Genomic DNA, 21,714 nt, shown 5'->3' with positions numbered 1-21,714 from the left:
CTCGCCCTACAGTCGTTCATCTTTGCTTGAAACTCCTTCATCTCTGCAGCTAAGCTTATCATCAAAGAGTCTTCGATCATAACGTCGGAAGAGATTTCTTTCAATTTATCCTCGGCTTTGTTAATCTCTAGAAGCAAAGACTCTCTTTCAGATGCAACACGAAGATATTGAGTACTCCTGGCCTTCAGTTCAACATTTTTAGCTCGTAAGGAAATGATGTCAGAGTGGACAACCTTCAATGTAGCTTTAAAGTCAGCAGAAACATTGAGCGACGGAAGTGTAAGTGCTTGCGCCAATTTCGCACTCAATAGCTCAAACTTATCCTTATGTTTAGTAGCACTGGCCTGATCGATATCCATGTCCATAAAAGACACATACTCAAGTACCGACTGCTTGAGAGACTTCATATTTTCCTCCGAAAAAGCAGAAGATGAAGCAGAAGGATAACTGGTTGAAGTAGGGAGAGACGTCTTGACTTGTCCCCAGGAAGTGAACAAGTCCTGGATGGAACGCACAATGTCATCAGCACCCTGCAAAGAAAAATGCCAATATTGAGGACTTTCACTACAATAAATGAAGCGAAAATAAAAGTGAAGCAAAAAGTTACCTCATCAGCAATCTTGGGAAGTTCAGGCATATCACCAGTTGGCTCCACCACCTGTGGGGACTTTCCCTTATCTGGGTGAGAAGACTCTGCCACAACGGGCAGGCCCATGGGAGCCTATGCATAATTCAAGAAGCAACGAATCAGAAACCAGTAGCACAAGCAAATGTTAAACATCAAAATATGTATTACCTTCTAGTTTGACATTTGGGAGGTCGACGCCCTAGGAAGCAGGTGGCCCTTCTACTGGTTGTGATGAAGATTTCGGGACTAAGGGTTTCTTTTTAAGCATAGTCCATTCATCAGCTGATTTGGACAAAGCAACTTCAGCAGAAGATGATGAAGCAGGAGTTGCCAAAACCAAAGCCTTCGAAGGAGAGGCTGAACTTTTCTGAGAAATTCAAGTAAACCATTAGTACATAAAAAAGTATGTTTGTGAATAAACAAATTCAATTACCTTTCTCCTAAGGATGAGAGGAGCGTCATCATCATCATCCTGCAAAATGGGAGATGCTGAAACTGGCCGTTTGCGGCTTAAGGCACCTTTAGCTGCAGTAGCCTTGGCAGTTGGTGAAGCAGATGGACGGATAGGATGTTTAGGGCGAGCAGGAGAGGAAGGATTCCTAATGGACACAGGGGTGACCAAAATAGGAGAAGTAGAGGAAGTGTCTGGCTGATCCAGTAAATGGAAGGCACGATTAGTATCAGTTGCAAATAATATGCGTTTTACTGATGACCAGAGCTGTTCAAAAAGAGGATGGACGACACAATTAGAATTGAAAGGGGCTAATGAAAATTTGCTCATCAAAAGAATGTTGCGAGCATCTACAGCTTGTACTTCTACCTTATTAATAGTGTTGAAAATGATTTGTTAAATTTTTGAAGTAACAAGGAGGAACATGCTAAGTTTAGCCAAAATCAAGTTGGCGAGGAAAAAATTGGGGAGCATATATTTCAACCCCAGCCTTGGCATTGGTTTCAGTTAAAATATCGTGGAACAATTCTGTTCCAATCAAAAACTGAACCCAAACAAGCAGAGAGGCGCTTGCACTGTCCAGGGTGGATGGATGTTGCACATAATCTGGAGTCAAGTGAGAAGGAAAAGGAAAGAAGGAAGGAATCAAATTTAAGGCATAAAAGAATGAAAAAATATTCCTACTGGACACATTTACATGGTTCAATGGGTCAATGGCTAACCCATAGCAGCTAGCAGAACGAAGGGAAATGGATGGAGGACCAAGTGGTGGAAAGTATGCTCTCAACCACAGTTGAGTGAACCAAAGGGGCCCACTGCCAGTGGAAGATGTACCATTCTTCAGTTGAGATTGAAGGAAAGTCATGCCTCTATAAAGGGCAGCTAAAAAGAAGGAACATAAGTTCAAAGGCCTACCACGCGCTATAGGTAAGGAGCTCATAGAAGGTTTCATACTTGGCACGCAGAGAATATATTTATAGAGCCAAATTTGAAGAAAGGCCACACACTCAGTATGGGAAGGTTCAGTGCTTGAATGATTATAAAAGTCTTGCATGGTTGAATAGGACTCAATAAGTTTCTTGTCAAATTTCGAGCCAACATTGGAAATCAAGATACCAAGAAAGATGGTATCGCCCAAAGGCGGAAGATTTACTAGGGCTCCAACGTCCCTTAAAGTAATAGATATGGGACCAAGAGGGAAAACGAAGGTATTATATTCAGAAGACCAAAAACTCAAAACAATTGAAAAAAGCACGAGTCGAAAATTGGGGGTTGAAGAGCGATTTCTAATAAGTCTGAAATCCTAGCACGATCAAAAATCGTTTTGGTAGGGCCATGATTCATAAGACGTACAAGCCATCTACGAAAAATAACATCAGCTTTGAGCCAAGTGCGAATACTTTTTTCGCGAATCGGCCTTAATGACAGAGAGTTCAGGAACAGAGGGTCTTGAGTGTAAAGGAACAGCTGGTCCACCGCCACTTGTCCAACGGTTTCGACATTATTGAATGATGGACCTAGATAGAATTCATTGAGGCCAGCATTGGCCTATGTAAGGAAGTTTGGATTTACATACGACCTAATAAGGATTTTTTGGAAGTTTTCGAAACTAAAAGAATCATCAGATTGAGTTTGTGAAGTCGCCATTGGGTGCAAAATACAGTTTTGTTAAGATTTGCCTGAGAAATGTAGCAGAGAAGCAAGAAGATGAACAGTAAAATAGTGAGGAGGAAGCACGAAATATAGAGACGTAGTTTAGTGGTGCGATAAAATGACGTGTTTTTTTGGGTTTATAAGGGTTTGTAACGCTGCACCTTTTAAGGTTATAGAAGGAACTAATGATTGAAATTCTTGGGAATTTCAAATATTGTTGGAAAATACAAAGTGAACATGACAAAGATTAATAATTGGTATTAATTCTGCCATATTGGGGGGGTAATTGTTGACACACTAAAAGTGCAGCTCAAATCAAATAGCCCAAAGAGTGAAATCCAATTGGGGAGTCTAGGATAAAGGTCCAAACATGATTATTGATGAATGCAGTGGAAGCCCATGAACACAGTAACATCATTGCCCAAACTTGCAAGACGCCCAGAATCTGAGCGAATGGAGTGCCTTACGGTCGCCCAGAGCGATGACCCCGTTCTCGCCCAAACCTTCGAATCGTCCAGAATCTTAGCAAACATAAAATATTATGGTTATCCATAATAGCAGTTATTGAAATAGTTATTGAATAATCTTATCACATTTCACGATTCAAGGAGCCCAGTTGAAGGTGGTTGAATGACAAAGAGTAATGACAGCAGTTAGAGACGGTAGTTCCACGACAAGTTAGCCACCATAAAGAAAGTGGGTAGTTATAAAGCAATCAAGCAATTTCCAAGCGATTTGTCACGAGGAAATCATAAAGGGAATATAAAAAGAAAGAGAAGACATAGAGAAAATGCGGAATCAAACACTCTCAAGCAGAGAATATGTATTTTAATTTCTTAGCTTAAATTTAAACACTTCTTTTAGTACTCGAGTGCTTGCGCCCTTGGAGTCATTTTGTTTATTTCCAATTGTAAATCATCGCCAATAAAACACTCATTTTTGGGACTTTGTTTCAAGAGATCTGTTCTTTACACAATCGTCTGATCCCTTTTTTAATTGTTAGCGACTACCCGCGCGAAATACAATCCCTTCCAATGACTGTCTCAAACTTGATCCCTATAATAAACTCCCGATTATCCTCCTTGAATTCTCGAACCGGACGGAGGAGGAGCTTAAGCAAGTTTTCAAGAAATTTGACGTTAATGGCGATGGAAAGATCTTGGTTTCTGGGTTGGGTTTGATTATGGGCAGCCTCGGCCACCGGACGACACATGAAGAACTTGAGATCATGATCAAGGAGGTGGATTCTGATGGGGATGGATTCATCAACCTGCGAGAATTAATCGAACTAAACCAAGGACATTGATCCGGACGAGGTGCTCCAGAATCTTAAGGAAGCGTTCTCGGTTTTCGACATTGACAAGAAAGGCTCGATATTGGCCGAGGAACTGCAGAATGTATTCAAGAGCCTTGGAGAGGAATGTACATTGTCTGAGTGCAAGAAGATGATAAGTGCGGTCGGTGCAGATGGCAATGGCACGATCAGTTTCGATGAGTTTAAGGTATGATGATGGGATCGGAACCCGAGATTGGTTGATGCTGCAGGGTTTTAGAACGAAAAGATTCAATAAACTACTTTTTGGTTCCATGCCATGTCTACTTTTTTCTGTTTATATTATATATCCCTATGAATTTTATTATTATTATTATTATTATTATTATTATTTTTTTTTTCTCATCCGAAGATGGTTTACTTAAGAAGCTTTGCTGCAACAGGTCAAAGCAAAACAATATAAATAATTTAGATTGAGTTACTTTAATTAATAGTAAAGAAGATAAAGATTTAGACATTTGGAGATGGTAAAAAATACAACAATATGCATATCCGATACTTTCAACTATGCTCGTTTATCAAACCTCAAGGGTTTACTAATATATTCGGTTTCAAGGTGACATTGAAGTTTATGTTTGGTGTAGCAAACATGATGCTAGAGCTACAAATGAGAATACTAAAACAGAGATATTGGATGGTTTCGTAAATTCAAATGATTCGAAAATTGCAACTTTTTCAATTGCAAGTAAGGATGTTGACATCAATAACAATGACTTTTGAAATCTCGAAGTAGAAGATCAAGAATGATCAATAAACTCTTTTAAATTGCTGGCGTAGAAGAAAGTTAAAAAGAATCACAAACATGGCCATTAAGGATATTCAAAAGCAAGAATTGAAGAAATATTTTCTAAGCTGCATAAGTTTTAATCAAAATTCTCAACTCTACAAGGGCTTACAAAAGAGTTTAATTACTAAACGAATCGCCTTTTGTCAGCTCATAAAGTCATCAAGACGTTGATGTAACTCTTGTGCTATATCCATTGCAAACACAAACCACATACGTTGTTGAAAGTTATTCTTCTGAAAAAAGTTCTTTCCATTTCACTTTCTCGAGAGAATGATATATTAAAAAAAGATAAAAGTAAAGGCGAGATAGTAATCATTCAATAGAAAGTCAAAGACGATTGAAAGTAGACCGTAAGTATAAGCTTATTAGGACCTGTGTATTTCTAGCATGCCTACCACGGTGCACACGACGTACACAAAAACATCCCCCTTTGGTGCATATACACCTAACCTCTTTAACACTTAACATAGAAATATCTGTTTAGATGTTAAATGTCCACATAACATACACGTGATATATGACTAAAAAAGTAAAATTGTCCAAAATTTATTTCCTTTATTTAAAAGTCAAATAGTGACTATTCAACTTACATTGAGCCCTTATTTGGTTCAATTAAAAAAGTAAATTAAAATCTATGTCAAAGTCAAAGAATTTAACAACACATTTTATGATTTCACAACTTTTTGACCACACATTTTATCAAAATTAAAATATACTAAAAATATAATTTTTACTTAAACCAAAAAAGGGTCTAAATGGTGTTCTATTTTAAAATAAATTTACCCTTTCATTAACACATCATATGCTTGTTGCGCGACCATTTAACATCAAAATAAATCTTTTTTTGTCATACGGATATTGTGTCTAGTATAAAAAAATTAAATATGAATTCACAAATAGAGGATTGAGGATATTACTACTACTTATAGAAGATTAGAGGCCCAAGAGGAATTTACGTGATAAAATTGGATAGAATCCATTAAACTTATAGATAATTGAGACATTATTGAAAATTCAAGGATCAATTTAACATTAAGCAAAACGTTGAGGACAAAATGGTTTCATTCCAAATTTCATCAAAGCAAACTTTCACAAGACGCAGTGCCACTCAGCAGCGTCAAGAGAGCAGGCTCAGCAGCTGCAGGAGCGATGTACTGCAAGACGATGCTTATGGCGACCTCACTAACCCACGCCCGGCCTCTAACCACCGCCGCCGCTGCATCAGCTTCCTTCTACTGTTCGCGGCTGGTGCCGCAGCCACCGGACCTGATAAAATGGGTTCGGAGAGAAGGCGGGTTCGTTCACCAGTCCATCAAGATTGCCCAATTGGAGGAGGGATCCAATGGGCTCGGGCTCGGGCTTGTAGCGGCTGAGAATATACCAAAAGAGTCCGACCTCATTTCGCTTCCGCGTCATATTCCACTCAAATTTGAAGCAGCGGATGCCGAAGATGGAGCTCACTCTACTTTGGTTAATCTAGCTCGAAATGTTCCTGGTACGTTATTTTTAACAAATATTTGGTGGGATATTTTTCTTTGGTGAATTTTATTATAAATTGATGTGTTTATGTAAAATTTTTTGTCTTTTTATATAGCTTTTCTGTGAGAAACATGAAAGAGTTGGTTTTGAATTTTATTTTCTTGTGTATGTTTTAGAATAATTGATTTTATTGGTTTCTAGTAAAGCTAAAAGAAAAATAATGCTGGGTAGGCTTCTCTGTTTCGGAATTCGTTTAAGTGGTAATTTTGTATGTATGAAGAGAATTGTTTGAGTGATGTTTTGTGTTTGATAATAGTGCGATTTCATCTTACAAGAAGCTTGTTTAGCTGTTGTTTGATTATCACATTTGGAACATGATTGGTCATAAGCAGTTCAAGTTGCAGTGGCAGTCATCTTACTTGAGAAAAGACCAACGCTTTAGAACTGGCTTAAGAATTAAGTTATTCAGATGGATGGCAAATTAACAGTAGACTGAATACCGGCTTCATGTATATCTGATACTGTTGATGCAAATCTTAATCCACACCCTTGATAATGGAGATGAATATGATGAACTTTGAAGTTGAAGGAAAACCTTACAAAATCTTGAATAACTTAATCGAGTTCCAGGGCACGTCACAACGTTGTTTTCCTTAAGACTATATTTGCCTCCACTACAATGTGACACACTATGTGTTAAGCAAATACTCCTCAAGTATACAATTGAACAAAACACATTATCTGTGTTATACACAAACAAAGATAGCCTTGAACACAAATGATTAATAACTTAGATAAGAGAGGGGTTGTATTCTGTCTTTGTAGATTGACCGAATAAAACTGATATTTGAGAAAGACAAATGAACTCAAGAAAAAATTGGGAGGAAGAATGTGAGACAAATACAATAGGTACTTTTCTCATGTTCTTCAATGAAGAAAACCTAACCTTATTTATAGATTTCAATTGCAACTCTTTAAAAATTTGCAACCTTTTAATGGTGACTTCTCAATTTGAATTTAGAAATTCCAATATATCTAAATATACTAAAAAATAGGGGAAAAAATTGAAAAAACCCAGATAAAATACTAAACAGGTCTGTTTATTCTAAACATGCTCACACCAGCGAGCTCTAAGACTTGCTTGCACGGGCTTCTGACTGAGAGGGGCTGAAATTCAGGCCCTCAGCGGCTGGTGTCGGCTCCTTTGTTTGCTGGTGCCGGCTCTAAACCAGCAAAAGAAAAAGAAGTGCCTTAATTTGGCATTTTGCACCACAACTTTTCTTCAATTTGATTCTTCACTTAGTCCATCCCTAAGCTTTAGTTTTTAATGTCATATTTTTCGACCCAAAGTAACATCCCAAATGATCCAAAATCATTCTTAGATACATTATCAAAAGTCATTTCTTCTTTAAATTATTAACCGGTCCAGTTAAGGTCACTTTAATATTTTGCTTGCTAGTTTATGCTTTTTCTTGTTCAAGTGTATATGAAGTTTTTTGTTATAATAGACAATCAATTGGTTGTATCGAAAAATAGTGTCTTTACATCAAGTAAGCTTAACTGTGGACAATTGTTACTTTTTTTATGTTCAGTTGAGAGATTAGTGTGGAGCACATTCCTTTCTTTAGTTTTAATTAACTGAGAGGTCTTCACTATTTATCATGATAGCATATTATCTTTTTGCAGTAATGCGTCAGAAGTGACGATCAAAAGTCCTTGATTTTAATGATTTATTAATATAGGACATTCTGGTGTAGCTGTCATTTATTGGATTAATAAGTCGCTTGAGTCATTATATAACAGTGAGACCCGGTACAATTCTATGAGCTGTTTAATGTGAATTGTTTAAATTCAGGTCTGGTTTGACATGTAATCTCATAAATCTTAAGGTCTGTAGCAATCTTATTTTTGGTTCTGTTCAACTCTTAACTGGAAAAGCTTATTTTCTTTATTGATTTTGCTTTGCTACAAAATCATTTTCTGTCTCAAAATATAAATTCACTCATGAAATGGGATTAATGATTTTTAATTAAGTTTACATTGAATTAAAATGGGCTCTCAATAATCAACTTTCAGATGTAGCCAGATTGCATCCTTTTTCTTACTTGGTTTCAAGTGAAGCTTGATTTAGCTTAAAAATGGACATGATTTCAAGCTCACAGTAATAAACTTTTCAAATAAGACTCCCAATTTACATTATGCTAAAATTGGCCTTAGCATTTGCCAAATATTATCTTAGTTTGAATAAATGGACCTAAAATCAAGTCATAATGATTAGACTGATGATTGATATTTGATAAGGAATATATAATCATCATTTGCTGATTACAGAAGTCATCCACTCCGTTTTACATCATCAATTTTTAGTATACTATTAGTTCGTCTCTAATGGTCACTTGTCATGTATTGTTACATCAATACAAGAATGTTGTATTTGTAGTGAGAGCCTCTCAGCACAAGGATTGTAGAGAAAAAAATTGGTCATGTCTAAAGAAATTAATTTGAAAGCATATATCTGAGTATGGTCTCAATGGAACAGGGAAAAGGTAAAAGATCCCACTCGTCACTAACTCAGCTGGAAATGAAAAATGCTGCATTTCTTATGATCCATATGAATTGAATACCTAACTAGCATGAAGAATTATTTTATTTTATTTTAATAAAATGGAACAAACTTAAGTTCACAAACTGCCGACTTCTTGTCTATTTATAAATATAGATTGAAAGATACGTGAAAGTAAACCTCTAAATATCTAGTGAGCTTTGTCCATGGAGAGAAGATTTGGAGTTTAAACTAATGACTTTTGAATCTCTTATGTGGTCAACATATACTAGCAAGACGGATATATGATATTACAATAAGCACGTGGTATGTGTTACATTATTTGAATTTTAGCAATGTCCAGATAAATGTTTCCTTTGCTCATGGATGTCACCTTGGAATTTTCTCTTTGCCAATTGGATCACTGTTTGCAGTAAAATAACATGACACATAATTTATAGTTTTGACAAACAAAATAATTTACAAAATGTACCAATCTCGATGATCGTGAAGTTAATAAAAAGGTTGATGAAGTCGCTAAGGTAGGATGTAGGGATTAGGATAACTAAAAATGTGAATGCTTAAATGGCATGTGCTAAATTTAGAAAGTTCACAATGTAAATGATCATTCTAGTTAATGATAAAGCTAACATGTGCTAAAATTAGAAAAGATGAATGTAATATGACCATGTGGTTAAAACTAACATCTATTGACTGTATCCAAGGATGGCAGGTGTTAGCATATGAGAGAGGGATTTTGGAATTTCATATTTGTACTGAAGTGGTGGATATAATCACTTAAAATGAGCTCATCAAAGCTATATAGAGGTTGTTTTCATAGCCTGTAAAGAATAAGGTTACAAATAATATAATAACAAAAGAATCATCTTACAGGCTGTTCTAGTATATGCTGTTACCCTTGGTACTTTCTCAAGTTTAATGTGATTGATGGATCTATGTTTAGCTTGCTTCTAAGTCTATTGAAGTGAAGGGTTGAGTGTGCTGCGGTGAGAACATCTTTGGTTTGATCGTGGGATGGAACGTGTTGAAACTGAAGCCTTTAAAGCTACTAGCTTTCTGCAGTTGCGCATGCTAAGCTTCGATATTTTGAATCACCTGTTGATCTTAACGCTGTAGGTTGTTTCTTTGATCTCCACAAGACTAAATTTTCTTCTAGATAAATACAATAGCCCAAAGTGGACCTCCTATCATCTGAATATGATGCCCAATCAACGTATGAGAATTCTTTGTTGTATAGATTTTCTAGTTTAGTTTTCTTAACAGCAAACCATACCCTTTTGTTTCTTTTGAATGTCTATGTATCCTCTTAACAACCCTCTAATGTGTGTCGAGAGGAGCAGTATCACTGCTTCTAAATACTGAATCATTTTCGATGTATTTTTACAGATAAATGCTAACGTGTACATTTTAGTTAAAAGAGTAAAAACAACATCTTCCTCTCATATTTGAGTTTTATTCCAAATGGTAACTATAACAAGTCTATATTCAAACATTGCATCATTTGATTCCCAATCCCTGTATTAGTAAGAAGATCAACAGCTAAATAATAGATGCTCTTCCCCCCTTTTAAAACTTATTAATTTTTGAGATTTTGATATAGCTTAGTAACTCTGTTCCTTATAAAATTAGGCTATTGAATTTTGTATGAGTAAATTGGACATTTGAAGCATTTGACAGAGGAGCTGTGGGCTATGAAACTGGGTCTAAAGCTTCTGCAAGAAAGAGCAAAAACTGGTTCCTTCTGGTGGCCATATATCAGCAACCTTCCTGAAACATATAGTGTACCCATTTTCTTTCCTGGCGAGGATATCAAGAATTTGCAGTATGCTCCTCTTCTTTATCAGGTAGATAATTACTTCCATGGACCTCCTCACAACTTTCTACTGAATGGACTTACCTACAAAAGTGTCAGATCTTATGAACTCGGCATTTGCAGTATTGACCGAAAGTGATTACTTATTCTTCGTTCATTTTTTCCTTTTCTCACTAGGTTAATAAGAGATGTCGGTTTCTTCTTGATTTTGAGAAATTAGTGAAATATGAACTTCAAAGTCTCAAAGCAAATGACCACCCATTTGGAGGCCAAGGTGCAGATGCCTCTTCACTTGGCTGGGCAATGTCAGCGGTTTCATCTCGAGCATTCCGTTTGTATGGAAATAAACGTCCAGATGGGACCCATATTGATGCTCCCATGATGCTTCCACTGATTGATATGTGCAACCACAGTTTCAAGCCCAATGCTGAAATTGTACAAGAACAAGAGGCAAACAATGAGAAGATGCTTGTGAAGGCATGTATTAATTATTACTTTTTGAAAATATGCAATATATGAAGAATTTATAAATGTTCTGTTGAATTGATCCTATTCCTCTTTTCTCCATCAATATTGTTTGCTTTGGTCTATGCCTAGCAGGTTATAGCTCGTACGCAGATTATGCAAGATGATCCATTAGTACTTAATTATGGCTTTTTAAATAATGATTTTTTCCTTCTGGATTACGGATTTGTTATGGACCCAAATCCATATGACTGCGTTGAACTCAAATATGATCCAGCTCTGCTGGATGCTGCAAGCATGGCAGCCGGAATCTCATCCCCCAACTTCTCATCACCATCTTCTTGGCAGCAAGAGATTTTGTTCCAGCTTAATCTGTGTGGAGAACATTCTGATCACAAGGTATGTGTCTTTCTCTGTCTTCAGTTTTCATTCTTTAACCTTACGAGTTCTAAGGTAATCGCATTTTGTGTATGTACCTCCATTTTTTTAGTGACATTTCCTTCACGATTCATTATCAGCATATCTCGTTGCTTTTGCTATTACATTTTTGAAATCCTTGAAGAAATTCATTATGGGAGTTAATGATTATAGTTAATAAATGAAAAATGGTCTCCTTTCGCATATAATCCTTGAGACAGTAATTAATATTATTATTATTTTTTTACCTCAGTTCTTGCATGAAGCTACTTAAGTGAAAAAAATAAATAAATAAAATCAACTAAATTTCCTAATCCTAAGAGACTTGAACACCGATATTTCTGCCTCCAACTCTTTCCATGAATAATTTTTTATCTGAAGAATTGAAAAGAAGAAAGAATATTGACAAATTAAGTGGGGATAATAGGTTTCCTGAAACATTGATTTGTTGTGATGCTACCTAAATATGCTTTTATGCCACCGTCGGAACCTGGCTATTAATTTGTTTGTTTTTCAGATCATTAAATATCTTCTTGATTTACCTCCTCCTAAAGTTTGGAATCACCTCACACAATCATGTTCGGTTTAAACTTATTTATGTCATTTAACCCTGAAAGGTGAGTTTAGGAGGCTCTGAGTTAGTAGAGGGCCGTCTGTTGGCTGCCTTGAGAGTTCTTCTGTCCACTGACAAAGAAGCAGTTGAAAGGAACGATTTGAATACACTCAAATCATTATCAGCTGAAGCCCCTCTCGGAATATCAAACGAGATAGCCGCTCTTCGCACCATCATTGCCCTCTGTGTGATTGCTCTAGGACACTTCCCCACCAAAATCATGGAAGACGAGTCCCTATTAAAACAGGGAGTTGCCACTACAACTAATTTAGCTATCCAATTTAGAATCCAGAAGAAGTCTGTCATTGTAGATGCGATGCGGGATCTTACGAGGAGAGTGAAGGCACTCATGTCAAAAGAATTGGTAACTGCCCAGTAGTTAGTTAACAGTTGTGTTAGAAAAGATCCTCAAACTCTGCAAAATGATTCTCGTGCTTGTTTTCTGCTCCAAAATTTTGAAAATTTGTGTGTTTTGTCTGTGGTTATGAATATTTCACTTTCTTTTTTTTCATGTATCTGAAAAGTTCATAGGATTCTTTGACAAAGTACTAATACTGCATATTCTTGTCTTCAATTTTATTCTTGCCATCATACCTCTCCATTTTCATTCTCTGTGTGTGTGTGTCTAGAGAGAACTTTCTGCATAAACAAGATTAAATATAGATGTCTTCTTCAGATTATAAACCAAAGTATGTACAACTGAAAGGCTAAAGCAAAGAGAAAACAAGAAAAGAAAAAGTAACTAAATTCAATTATTGAAGCACACACTCCTTGTACTCGTAGTTTATCAGTCCCCAACAGAGATGGGCCTCTTGGCTACACCTAACGGTGATCTAGACCGGTTTTGGCGCATAATCTCCGGTCTCATCTCCAGCTGCTGCAGGCCCGGGTGATTGATCTTCTCTATTTCCTGCTTAATTTTCCGAACTTGGCTGTGAATTGCGATGCCATCTTCCTTTTTATTATTGTTGTTGAAGTTCTTTATCTGCTCCATCATAGGCATAGAGAGAATCCCACCTCACACAAATCTCTCCAAATTATATGCGCTTGTTTATCTAAATGTATATTGATGTTTTCATATTTATACATGGTGAGAATGAGTGGGAAAAGTACACATGATTTGTTCATGAATAGTGATGTAAATATGGTAAGTAGGCAGGTAGCCCATAACTTTCTTTTTCCATGATTTGTTGAATTTAAAGTAATTATATTGAGATATTTTCTAACCTTTTGTGTCATTTGTATTTTATGGAAATCAAATCTTTCTGATTATCCTTTGACCATGGAAAATTTTGTGGGTTATGTGTAGTAATCCCATTGGCTTGAGGATTCATCTAGAAAATTTAATCTTAAATTAGATATTTAATAATTAAAATTTGTTTTGATTTCTGAAAACTGTTAAGATTCTTTGTTCTCCATAGGTTTTGATTTGTCAAAAGAGCGCCGCCCTCTTTTATTATAACTAATTATAGGTGGGCAAGTAGTTGTTTGGATTAAGTTTTTTGAGAACTACACGTTACCTGTCTTCTTTAAAAATTATGAAAATCAAATTATTGATTTTATGACAAAATGGGAAGCAGACCAAATTTGAGACAGTCGATTTTAGTTCGGTCCAATCTGATTTTTTATGATTCGAGGATGATTTATAAAGTGTAAACTAATGTGTACGAGCGACAAAATTATTGATTATGGTAAACTAATACTTTTGAATAAAAACGTTAACTTCGAATAATTAATAATTTCTATATGTTTTTTAAAGTGATACAATGTCACATTGAAACCAGGAAGGGCTGGTCAACAAGGGACAAATATGTGTTCAAAATTAGACAAAAATGAAATATCCCACATACGAGAAGAGGTCAAAATCATAGACCATTAAGTTAAATGATTATCCATTGACCAAATAGTTGACTGCCATTTGACATAGCCGCCAGTAGTCTATAAATTTTGTAGAAATGTTTTCATAAGTATCTGAATTTCCACGTTTAATTTGATTTTGACATTAGTGCATCAGAAATGAAATAATATTTCGGCTTCTAAATTTGAAAAGAAATTGAGAAAAAAAATTGCTTCAAATGCAATAACCTCGTAATAATGGATTATGATTGCAATTTAAATTAAAGAGGAAAGAATAGAGACGGTTTCATAAAATATTCGTTCGTGGGCTCATAAACTCTCGTAAATATAAATATGTAAATGAATATATTTAGACATAAATAATTAATCTGTGAGGTAATGAATCTTTCATGTTTAGATAATATTAACTAATAAATTCTAATAAATATAAATGATGATCCATCAACATTATAGCAAATTTCCCTTGTTTAATTCCCATTATTTTTAAAATACATTTTTTTATCTTATTTTCAATCATACATTTTTGAATAAAACTAAAAAATTATTCCTTATTTTTTTAACTACATATTCTCTTCTTAACCCTACATTCTTTATTAAAATAATATTACACGCAAATTTAAAATTTTTCTCATTTTTTTACCACATTTTCCATCAATTTATTATTTCAAAACGTATTCTTAGCAAAAAAATGGGGCTAAAAAAAGGCATAATATTATTCATAATAAAAAGAAAAGAAGCATAAAAAACTGTTAAAAGACTAGTGGTGGTTTCAACTTAATTATATTGATGATCTCACTGTATAGTTTGATGATTTTGTTTGGTTTATTGTAACTGGCAAGTCTTTAGACAAAATTAAAGTTATGAAAGTTAAAAAGAGTCAATTGGAAGGTTGTATAGGTCAATTAGGAGTCTTTGGATTAGATTACGGAATAATGAAATAAAGATGTCGTGTTAATGCTCATTCAATGCCAAGATAATGCTCGAGCCCTGAAAATACAGAAGCTGATGCCCGCTCAATGCCAACCTTTCACTCGAGTGAAAAGCTAGTGTTAGGTAAGCATCAACAAAACCTTAGTTTTTAAGGAAAATCTTAGATCACATTTTAAACAGTTTTTTTGAGTCGTAAACAACCCCAAACACCTTCTACTATATGTAGCCGAGTTATATTTCATCCATAGGAGTGATCGATCATTTATATCCTTCCCATAATTCATATTCTACACCAATTCCCCACATTAAGATCAATCAACGACACATTGAAAACATCAAATTCAATTCTCAAAACACCAAATCACTCACCTCCTAAATATATGTCAGAAAGTTCTGAAGATTCAGGATGGTGATCGGAGTTCTGATAGTCCATAGGTGATAGGCGATTTCAAAAGTCAGGAGCTGGTACAGGAGCACGCAGTCCAAGAGTACCTTGGTGTTTACAGTCAGGAGGCCATAGATTATTAGAAGTTAGTCAAGTTTGGACCGTAGTGTAAATCAATTTGTCTATAATGAATTTTACTAGTTGTGTGCTCAGAGTTTTTTGGATTCTGCAAGGATTATTTCTTCGTGATCAATTCCTTGGTGTCATTTATTTTTTGCAGATTACAAACTTCGATAGTACAACATCTAGGTTAGATTTGCATTTGAATTCATCTGGATTAAATATATATTGTGACTTGTTCAAACTTTCTTTCCGTTCTCTAATTTGTCTTTTATAGACGTGAAGTGTTAGTGTCGCTCACGCATTGTTGGTCTTTCTTCTTCATGTCCAGAAGTCATATATTGGAATGGAAAACTCTCAATTTTTTACTTTGAAGTTCGTAGTCTATTATTTCGACGAATAAACGAGAAGTTTCCTTAAAAAAGATGATTATAAATATCTATTAAGTTTAGCCAAACATGCTCTAAGCGTCATTATGTCTTTTTATTTATTTTTATTTTTTTTCCTTCTTGTTATTTTATCTTTGAAGCCAAATGGAACTTTCCATTCAACTGTCTTACCCTTAACTCATTTTTATTCTTTAAGTTATGACTCAATCTACTGTCCAATTTTGCTGTCTAAATGACTGTCAATCCAATAAATTACTGACATGTAATCAATTTGATTAGTTAGTGATGAAGTTAATGAGAGTAAATTTGAGATGAAATATTAATTATTGATAATATGTCAATAATTCATTGAACGGACAGCTGTTTAGAGAGCAAATTTGGACAACAAATCTCAACTCACATGTCAGGTTTTCTTTTTTAAAAAATCAGATATTTTTTTGATTAATGAATATATTTAAAAATTAATTAATTTACCCATACACAGTTTCAAAGCCTAAATTATTTCTCCCTCACTATATATATATATATATAACACACATTTGACTCTCTCTTTGCTGGAAAGCGACTCGCCTGAGTGAAGCCGTGCGAAGTAGCTTGACACCACCAACACCATCACAGGTCGCTTCAAGGCCAAGTGTTTTGCGCGGGTTCATCGCTAACAATTAAAAGGGATCAGACGATTGTGTAAGGGACAAACCTCTTGAAACAAAGTCCCAAAAAGGGGTGTTTTTTTATTGGCGATGACTTTACAATTGAAAATTAAAAATAGAATGCCTCCAAGGGGCGCAAGCACACGAGTTACTGAAAAAAGTGTTTTAAATCTAAGCTAAGGAATTTAAAATTACATGTTCTCTGTTCGAGAGTTTTTGATTCGGTCTTTTGCTCTATGTCTTTTCTTCCTTTTATACTCCCTGGATGATCTCTCTGTGATCAACTGCCTAAAAACTGCTAGATCGTTCTATAACTGCCAACTTTCCTCGTAATGGCCAACTTGTCATGGAACTGCCTTTTTTAACTGCTGCCATTACTCTTCGTCGTTCAACCGCTTTCGATTGAATTCCTTGAATCGTGGAACGTGATAGGGCTGCTTTAATAACTGTTTTGATAACTGCACTTCTTGATAACCACAACACTTTATGTTTACTAAGACCTTGGGCGACTCGAAGGTTTGTGCGAGAATAGAGTAACAGCTCTGGGCGACTGCATGGCACTCTATTCGCTCAAATTCTGGGCGACTTGCAAACTTGGGCGATGGTGTTACTGCGTTCTTGGGCCTCCCTATTTGGGCCTTCATCTTGAATTGTTTGATTGTGCTTCGTTTTTTGGGCTATCTGATTTGGGGATCCTCCAATTGGGCTTCATTCTTTGGGCCGTTCGATTTGGGCTGAATTTTTATGTGTCAACAGTTACCCCCCAATATGGCAAAATTAATACTAATTATTAAATTTTTCCATATTCACTTTATGTTTCCAGCAACATTCGAAATTTCCAAGAATTTCAATCATTGTTTTCTTCCATAGCTTGAAAAGGTGCGATGTTTTGCAAACCCTTGTAACCCCCAAACACGCAATTTCACTGCATCATTAAATCACGCCTCACTTTTTTGCGTTTCTCTCCCACGATTTACTGTTAATCTTTTTGCTTTTCTGCTACGTAACTCTGAAAAAATTCTGTTTCATTCCTAATGGCTACTTCACAATCTCAATCTGGCTACTCCTTTAGTTTTGATGACTTTCAGAAACTTCTGAGTCGTCCATACATAACTCCAAGCTTTCTCGCGCCCGCCAATGTCGAACTCAATGAGTTCTACCTAGGTCCTTTCTTCAACAATGCAGAGGCAGTCGAACAGGCAGCGGTGGGCTAGCTGTTTCCTTGTACTCAAGGCCCTCCATTTCTAAACTCTCTGCTGCTGAGGCCACTTCGCGAAAGAGGTATTTGCACTTGGCCCAAATCTGACGTAGTTTTTCATAGGTGGCATGCTCGCCTTGTGGACCATGGTCCTACTAAGACACTTTTTGATAATGCTAGAATTTCTGATTTGTTAGAAATCTCTATTCAACCCCCTACTTTTGATTCAGCACTTTTTTTGATCGCTCTAAGTTTTTGGTCTTCTGAATATAATACCTTTGTTTTCCCTCTTGGCCCCATGTCTATTACTTTAAGGGATGTTGGGGCCCTAGTGAATCTACCACCTTTGGGCGATACCATTTTTCCTGGTATCTTGGTTTCTGGTGGCACCCCAAAGTTTGGTAAAAACTACACCGAGTCTTATTCAAGCCTGCAAGCCCTTCATAACCATTCGAGCACCGAGCCTTCCCATACTGAGCGAGTGGCCTTTCTTCTGGTTTGGCTTTGTAAATATGTTTTGTGTGTGCCAAGCATAAAGCCCTCCTTGAGTTATTTACCCATAGCGCACGAATTGGCGCGTGGCAGGCCTTTGAATTTATGTTCTTTCTTTTTGACTGCCCTTTATAGAGGCATGCCTTTTCTTCAAACTCAATTGAAGAATTGTGTATTTCCCACTGGCAGTGGACCTCTTTGGTTCACTCAACTGTGGTTGAGATCCTATTTTCCATTGCTTGGTGCTCCATCAATTTCTCGTTCTTCTGCTAGCTGCTATGGGCTAGCCATTGAGCCCTTGGCTCCTGTAAATATGTTTAGAAGGGACATTTTTTCATTCTTTTATTCTTTGGATTCAATCCCTTCCTTCTTTCCTTTTCCTCCTTTTTTGATTCCAAACTATGTGGATCCCCCCTCCACTATAGACAGCGCGAGCACCTCTTTGCTCATTTGGATCCAGTTTTTAACTGGGAGGGAGTTATTTCATGATATTTTAACTGGGACCAATGCTAAGGCAGGGGTAGAAATTTATGCTCCCCAATTTTTTGCTCGCCAACTTGGTTTCGGCCAAACTTGGCCTGTTCCTCCTTGCTATTCAAGGAACTTGATTGACCGCTTCCATATTATTAATAAGGCGGAGGCAGAGGCTATAAATGCTCGCAATCTTCTTTTAACAAGCTATTTTTCGTTAGCCCCCTTCAATTATAGCCACGCCATCCATCCCCCTTTTGAACAGCTCTGGCCGTCAGTGAAGCGCAGATTGTTTGCGACTGATACCAATTGTGCCTTTCATTCACTGGACCAGCCGAGCATTTCTTCCCCTCCTCCTGTTTTTATCACTCCTTTGTCTATCCGGAGTCCTTTTGTCTATCCGGAGTCCTTCTCCTCCTTGTCGCGCTAAACATTCTGCTCGTCCATTTTCTTCTCTCCCTGCCAAACCTAATGCAGTCAAGAGTGCCCCAAGCCGCAAACGGCGAGCCTCAGCATCTCCCATCCTGGAGGATGATGTTGATGATGATACCCCTCTTATCATCAGGAGGAAGGTAATTAAATTGGTTTACTCACAAGCATACTTTTTCATACTTGAAATTTTTCTGTGTGCTGATGATTTATTTTGAATTCTCAGAAAAGTTCAACCTCTCCTTTAAAGGCTTTGGCATCGGCAGCTCCTGCTCCATCATCCTCCGCTGAGGCTGCTTCATCCAAACCGGTTGATGAAGGGACTACGCTTAAAGAGACATCTTCAGTCCCAAAATCCTCATCACAACCAATGGATGAGCCACCTTCTTCCTAGGGCGTCAATCCCCCAAACATCGAAGCAGAAGGTAATTCAGTTTTTTGATGCTTTACCTTTGCTTGTGCTATTTGGTTTCTGATTTGTTGCTTTTGAGTTTTGCAGATGCTCCTATGAGTCTGCCCGTTGTGGCAACATCTTCTCGCTCAGACAAGGGGAAGTCCTTACGAATGGTGGAGCCACAGGTGGCAGACTTGGCTGAGGATATGCCATCTTCCATGATTATTGATGAGGTAATCTTTGCTTCACTTTTATTTCCATCTTGTTCGTTGTAGTGAGAATCTTCAATATTGGCAATTTTCTTTGCAGGATGCTGACAAGATTGTGTGTTCCATCCAAGACTTGTTCGCTTCCTAGGGGCAAGTCAAGACATCTCGCCCTGCTCCATCTGGTCGTCCTGCTACTTCTTCAGAGGAAGATTTGAAGTTCCTCAAGTAGTCAATTTTTGAGTACGTGTCTTTCATGGATATGGACGTTAGTAAGGCTAGTGCTGCCGGACACAAGGATAAGCTTGAGCATTTGAATGCAAAATTGGAGCAAGCACTGACACTTTCGTCGCTCAATCTTTCTGCCGATTTTAAAGTGATGTTGAAAGTTATCCATTCCGAGGTCCTCTCCTTGCTGGCCAACAATGCTGAACTAAAGGCCAAAAGTACTTAATATCTTCGCGCCGTATCTGAAAAAGAGTCTTTGCGTCTGGAGATCAACAAGGTTGAGGACGAGTTGAAAGAAATCTCTTTCGAAGTCATGATTGAAGACTCTTTGATGGTTAGTTTGGCTGCTAGATGAATGAACTTCAGGCCAAAATGGACGACTGCAAGGCGAGAATGGCTGCTAAAAAGCGCAACGCCTCCCAAGAAATTGAGCGAACTAAGTCTTTGGTCGAGCAGTACAAGAAGTTGGAAGTTGATGATGATGTCGTGGCTGAATTGAACATCACTTCCTCTCGGCAGAACGATGATTGGGAAAAACTTAGGGAACGAATTCGTTCAGTATGGAGTGGATTGTAATTAAGACATATGATGCCTTAACTTTTCTTTTTGTAATTTCGCATTTGACTTTTCTTTTGTAATTTTGTTCATCATTAATGAACATATATGTTAACTTCTTGTGCATTTATTTGACGTTTGTCTTTTAATCGCCAATTCTTCAGCATTTAACTGCTTTGTGCTAAAAATCTTGCACATTTTCTCTTGATATTTCCACCTCTTTTTCCAAAACTTTGGGCTACATAATTCCATTTACTAGGCAGAGTGTGGCTACTCATATTCTGTCTCTTCATCTCTACCCCCTATAAATGTATGTATGCTTCGCACTTTCCATCTTCCATCTTCCATCTTCATCTTCATTTTCTACTTCGAAACCAATTTGCTGCCATTATTTGGCATTCTGACAATCAATCCAAAACCTTCGTCTTTCTATAAAAATGGATTGTTTGGTCCGCCCATTTTACTATTTGCCTTGATGTCACCTTTGGTGTGGGAGGTATAGGAAATATTCTTTGGCCAGCAGCAAAGTTTTTACCATCAAAGTTCTTCCCATCATCTCTTTGTCCTTTACAAGGAGTTCGATGATAGAAGGTAATTTTAGGGATGCTTGCGGGCCACCTTGTTTACTGAGAGTGCTTCTCAGCCTCTTTGCCCGCCATTGCAGCGATGCATTTAGGAAGGTGGTGTGAGGCCAGTCCACCATCTTACTCGGCGATCCCACCATTGCAGGGATACATTTAGGAAGGCGGTGCGAGGCTAGTCCACCCTCTTACTCGGCGATCGACCGGGAGATTAGCTTACTCTTAATTGTAGTTTGTAGAACATCCATCATTTGTATTTTTGCATCTTTGTAATGAACGTTTGATAATAAAGGACTTTATTTGAACGTATTTCGTTCTGACCTTGTTATCCTTAATCGTTCAACATATTTTGATTATACTTTTATCTGTTCACATTCCCATAAAGAAGGAACATATTTTTTCAAATATTTGACGTTAATGAATCTCACGTGCTTGGTGCCATCTAAATCTTCCAAATGATACGCTCCATTGGGCAACACACTGTTTATTTTGTATGGTCCTTCCCAATTGGACGACCACTTCCCGTACTTTGGATCCTTGCTATCCAAAGGGAGTATCGTCTTCCAAACTAGTTCACCCAGGCTGAACGACTTGGCTATGACTTTTTTATTATAAAACTTAGCCATT

The 21,714-nt window shown here is 36.9% G+C and overlaps 2 protein-coding genes and 1 pseudogene across 2 annotated transcripts; 2 read left to right on the top strand and 1 right to left on the bottom strand.

Moving 5' to 3' along the window:
- Positions 1–2,500: 2,500 nt before the first annotated feature.
- On the top strand, positions 2,501–4,240 carry LOC111398404 (annotated as a pseudogene).
- Positions 4,241–5,924: 1,684 nt separating this feature from the next.
- LOC111399103 (histone-lysine N-methyltransferase setd3) lies at positions 5,925–12,780 on the top strand. Its single transcript, XM_023026343.1, has 5 exons — positions 5,925–6,347; positions 10,572–10,738; positions 10,885–11,184; positions 11,308–11,571; positions 12,207–12,780. The coding sequence occupies exons 1-5, from the start codon at positions 6,002–6,004 to the stop codon at positions 12,579–12,581; spliced, it is 1,452 nt and encodes a 483-aa protein (XP_022882111.1). The 5' UTR covers positions 5,925–6,001; the 3' UTR covers positions 12,582–12,780.
- Positions 12,781–12,855: 75 nt separating this feature from the next.
- LOC111399104 lies at positions 12,856–13,375 on the bottom strand. The gene has a single exon (XM_023026344.1). It carries the CDS (start codon positions 13,203–13,205, stop codon positions 12,990–12,992), a length of 216 nt encoding a protein of 71 aa, XP_022882112.1. The 5' UTR covers positions 13,206–13,375; the 3' UTR covers positions 12,856–12,989.
- Positions 13,376–21,714: the final 8,339 nt, after the last annotated feature.

The sequence above is a fragment of the Olea europaea genome, chromosome 8 (assembly GCF_002742605.1).
Source record: "Olea europaea var. sylvestris chromosome 8, O_europaea_v1, whole genome shotgun sequence".
In the NCBI taxonomy this organism is placed as follows: Eukaryota; Viridiplantae; Streptophyta; class Magnoliopsida; order Lamiales; family Oleaceae; genus Olea; species Olea europaea.
This window is presented reverse-complemented; position numbering and strand designations above follow the sequence as displayed.

Excerpts from the sequence above, each read along its gene's own strand:
- LOC111399103 (XM_023026343.1), top strand. The coding sequence starts at position 6,002 with ATGTACTGCAAGACGATGCTTATGGCGACCTCACTAACCCACGCCCGG. Across the intron at positions 6,348-10,571 it reads TCTAGCTCGAAATGTTCCTG|AGGAGCTGTGGGCTATGAAA; the intron begins GTACGTTATTTT and ends AGCATTTGACAG. Across the intron at positions 11,572-12,206 it reads GAGAACATTCTGATCACAAG|GTGAGTTTAGGAGGCTCTGA; the intron begins GTATGTGTCTTT and ends TAACCCTGAAAG.
- LOC111399104 (XM_023026344.1), bottom strand. The coding sequence starts at position 13,205 with ATGCCTATGATGGAGCAGATAAAGAACTTCAACAACAATAATAAAAAG.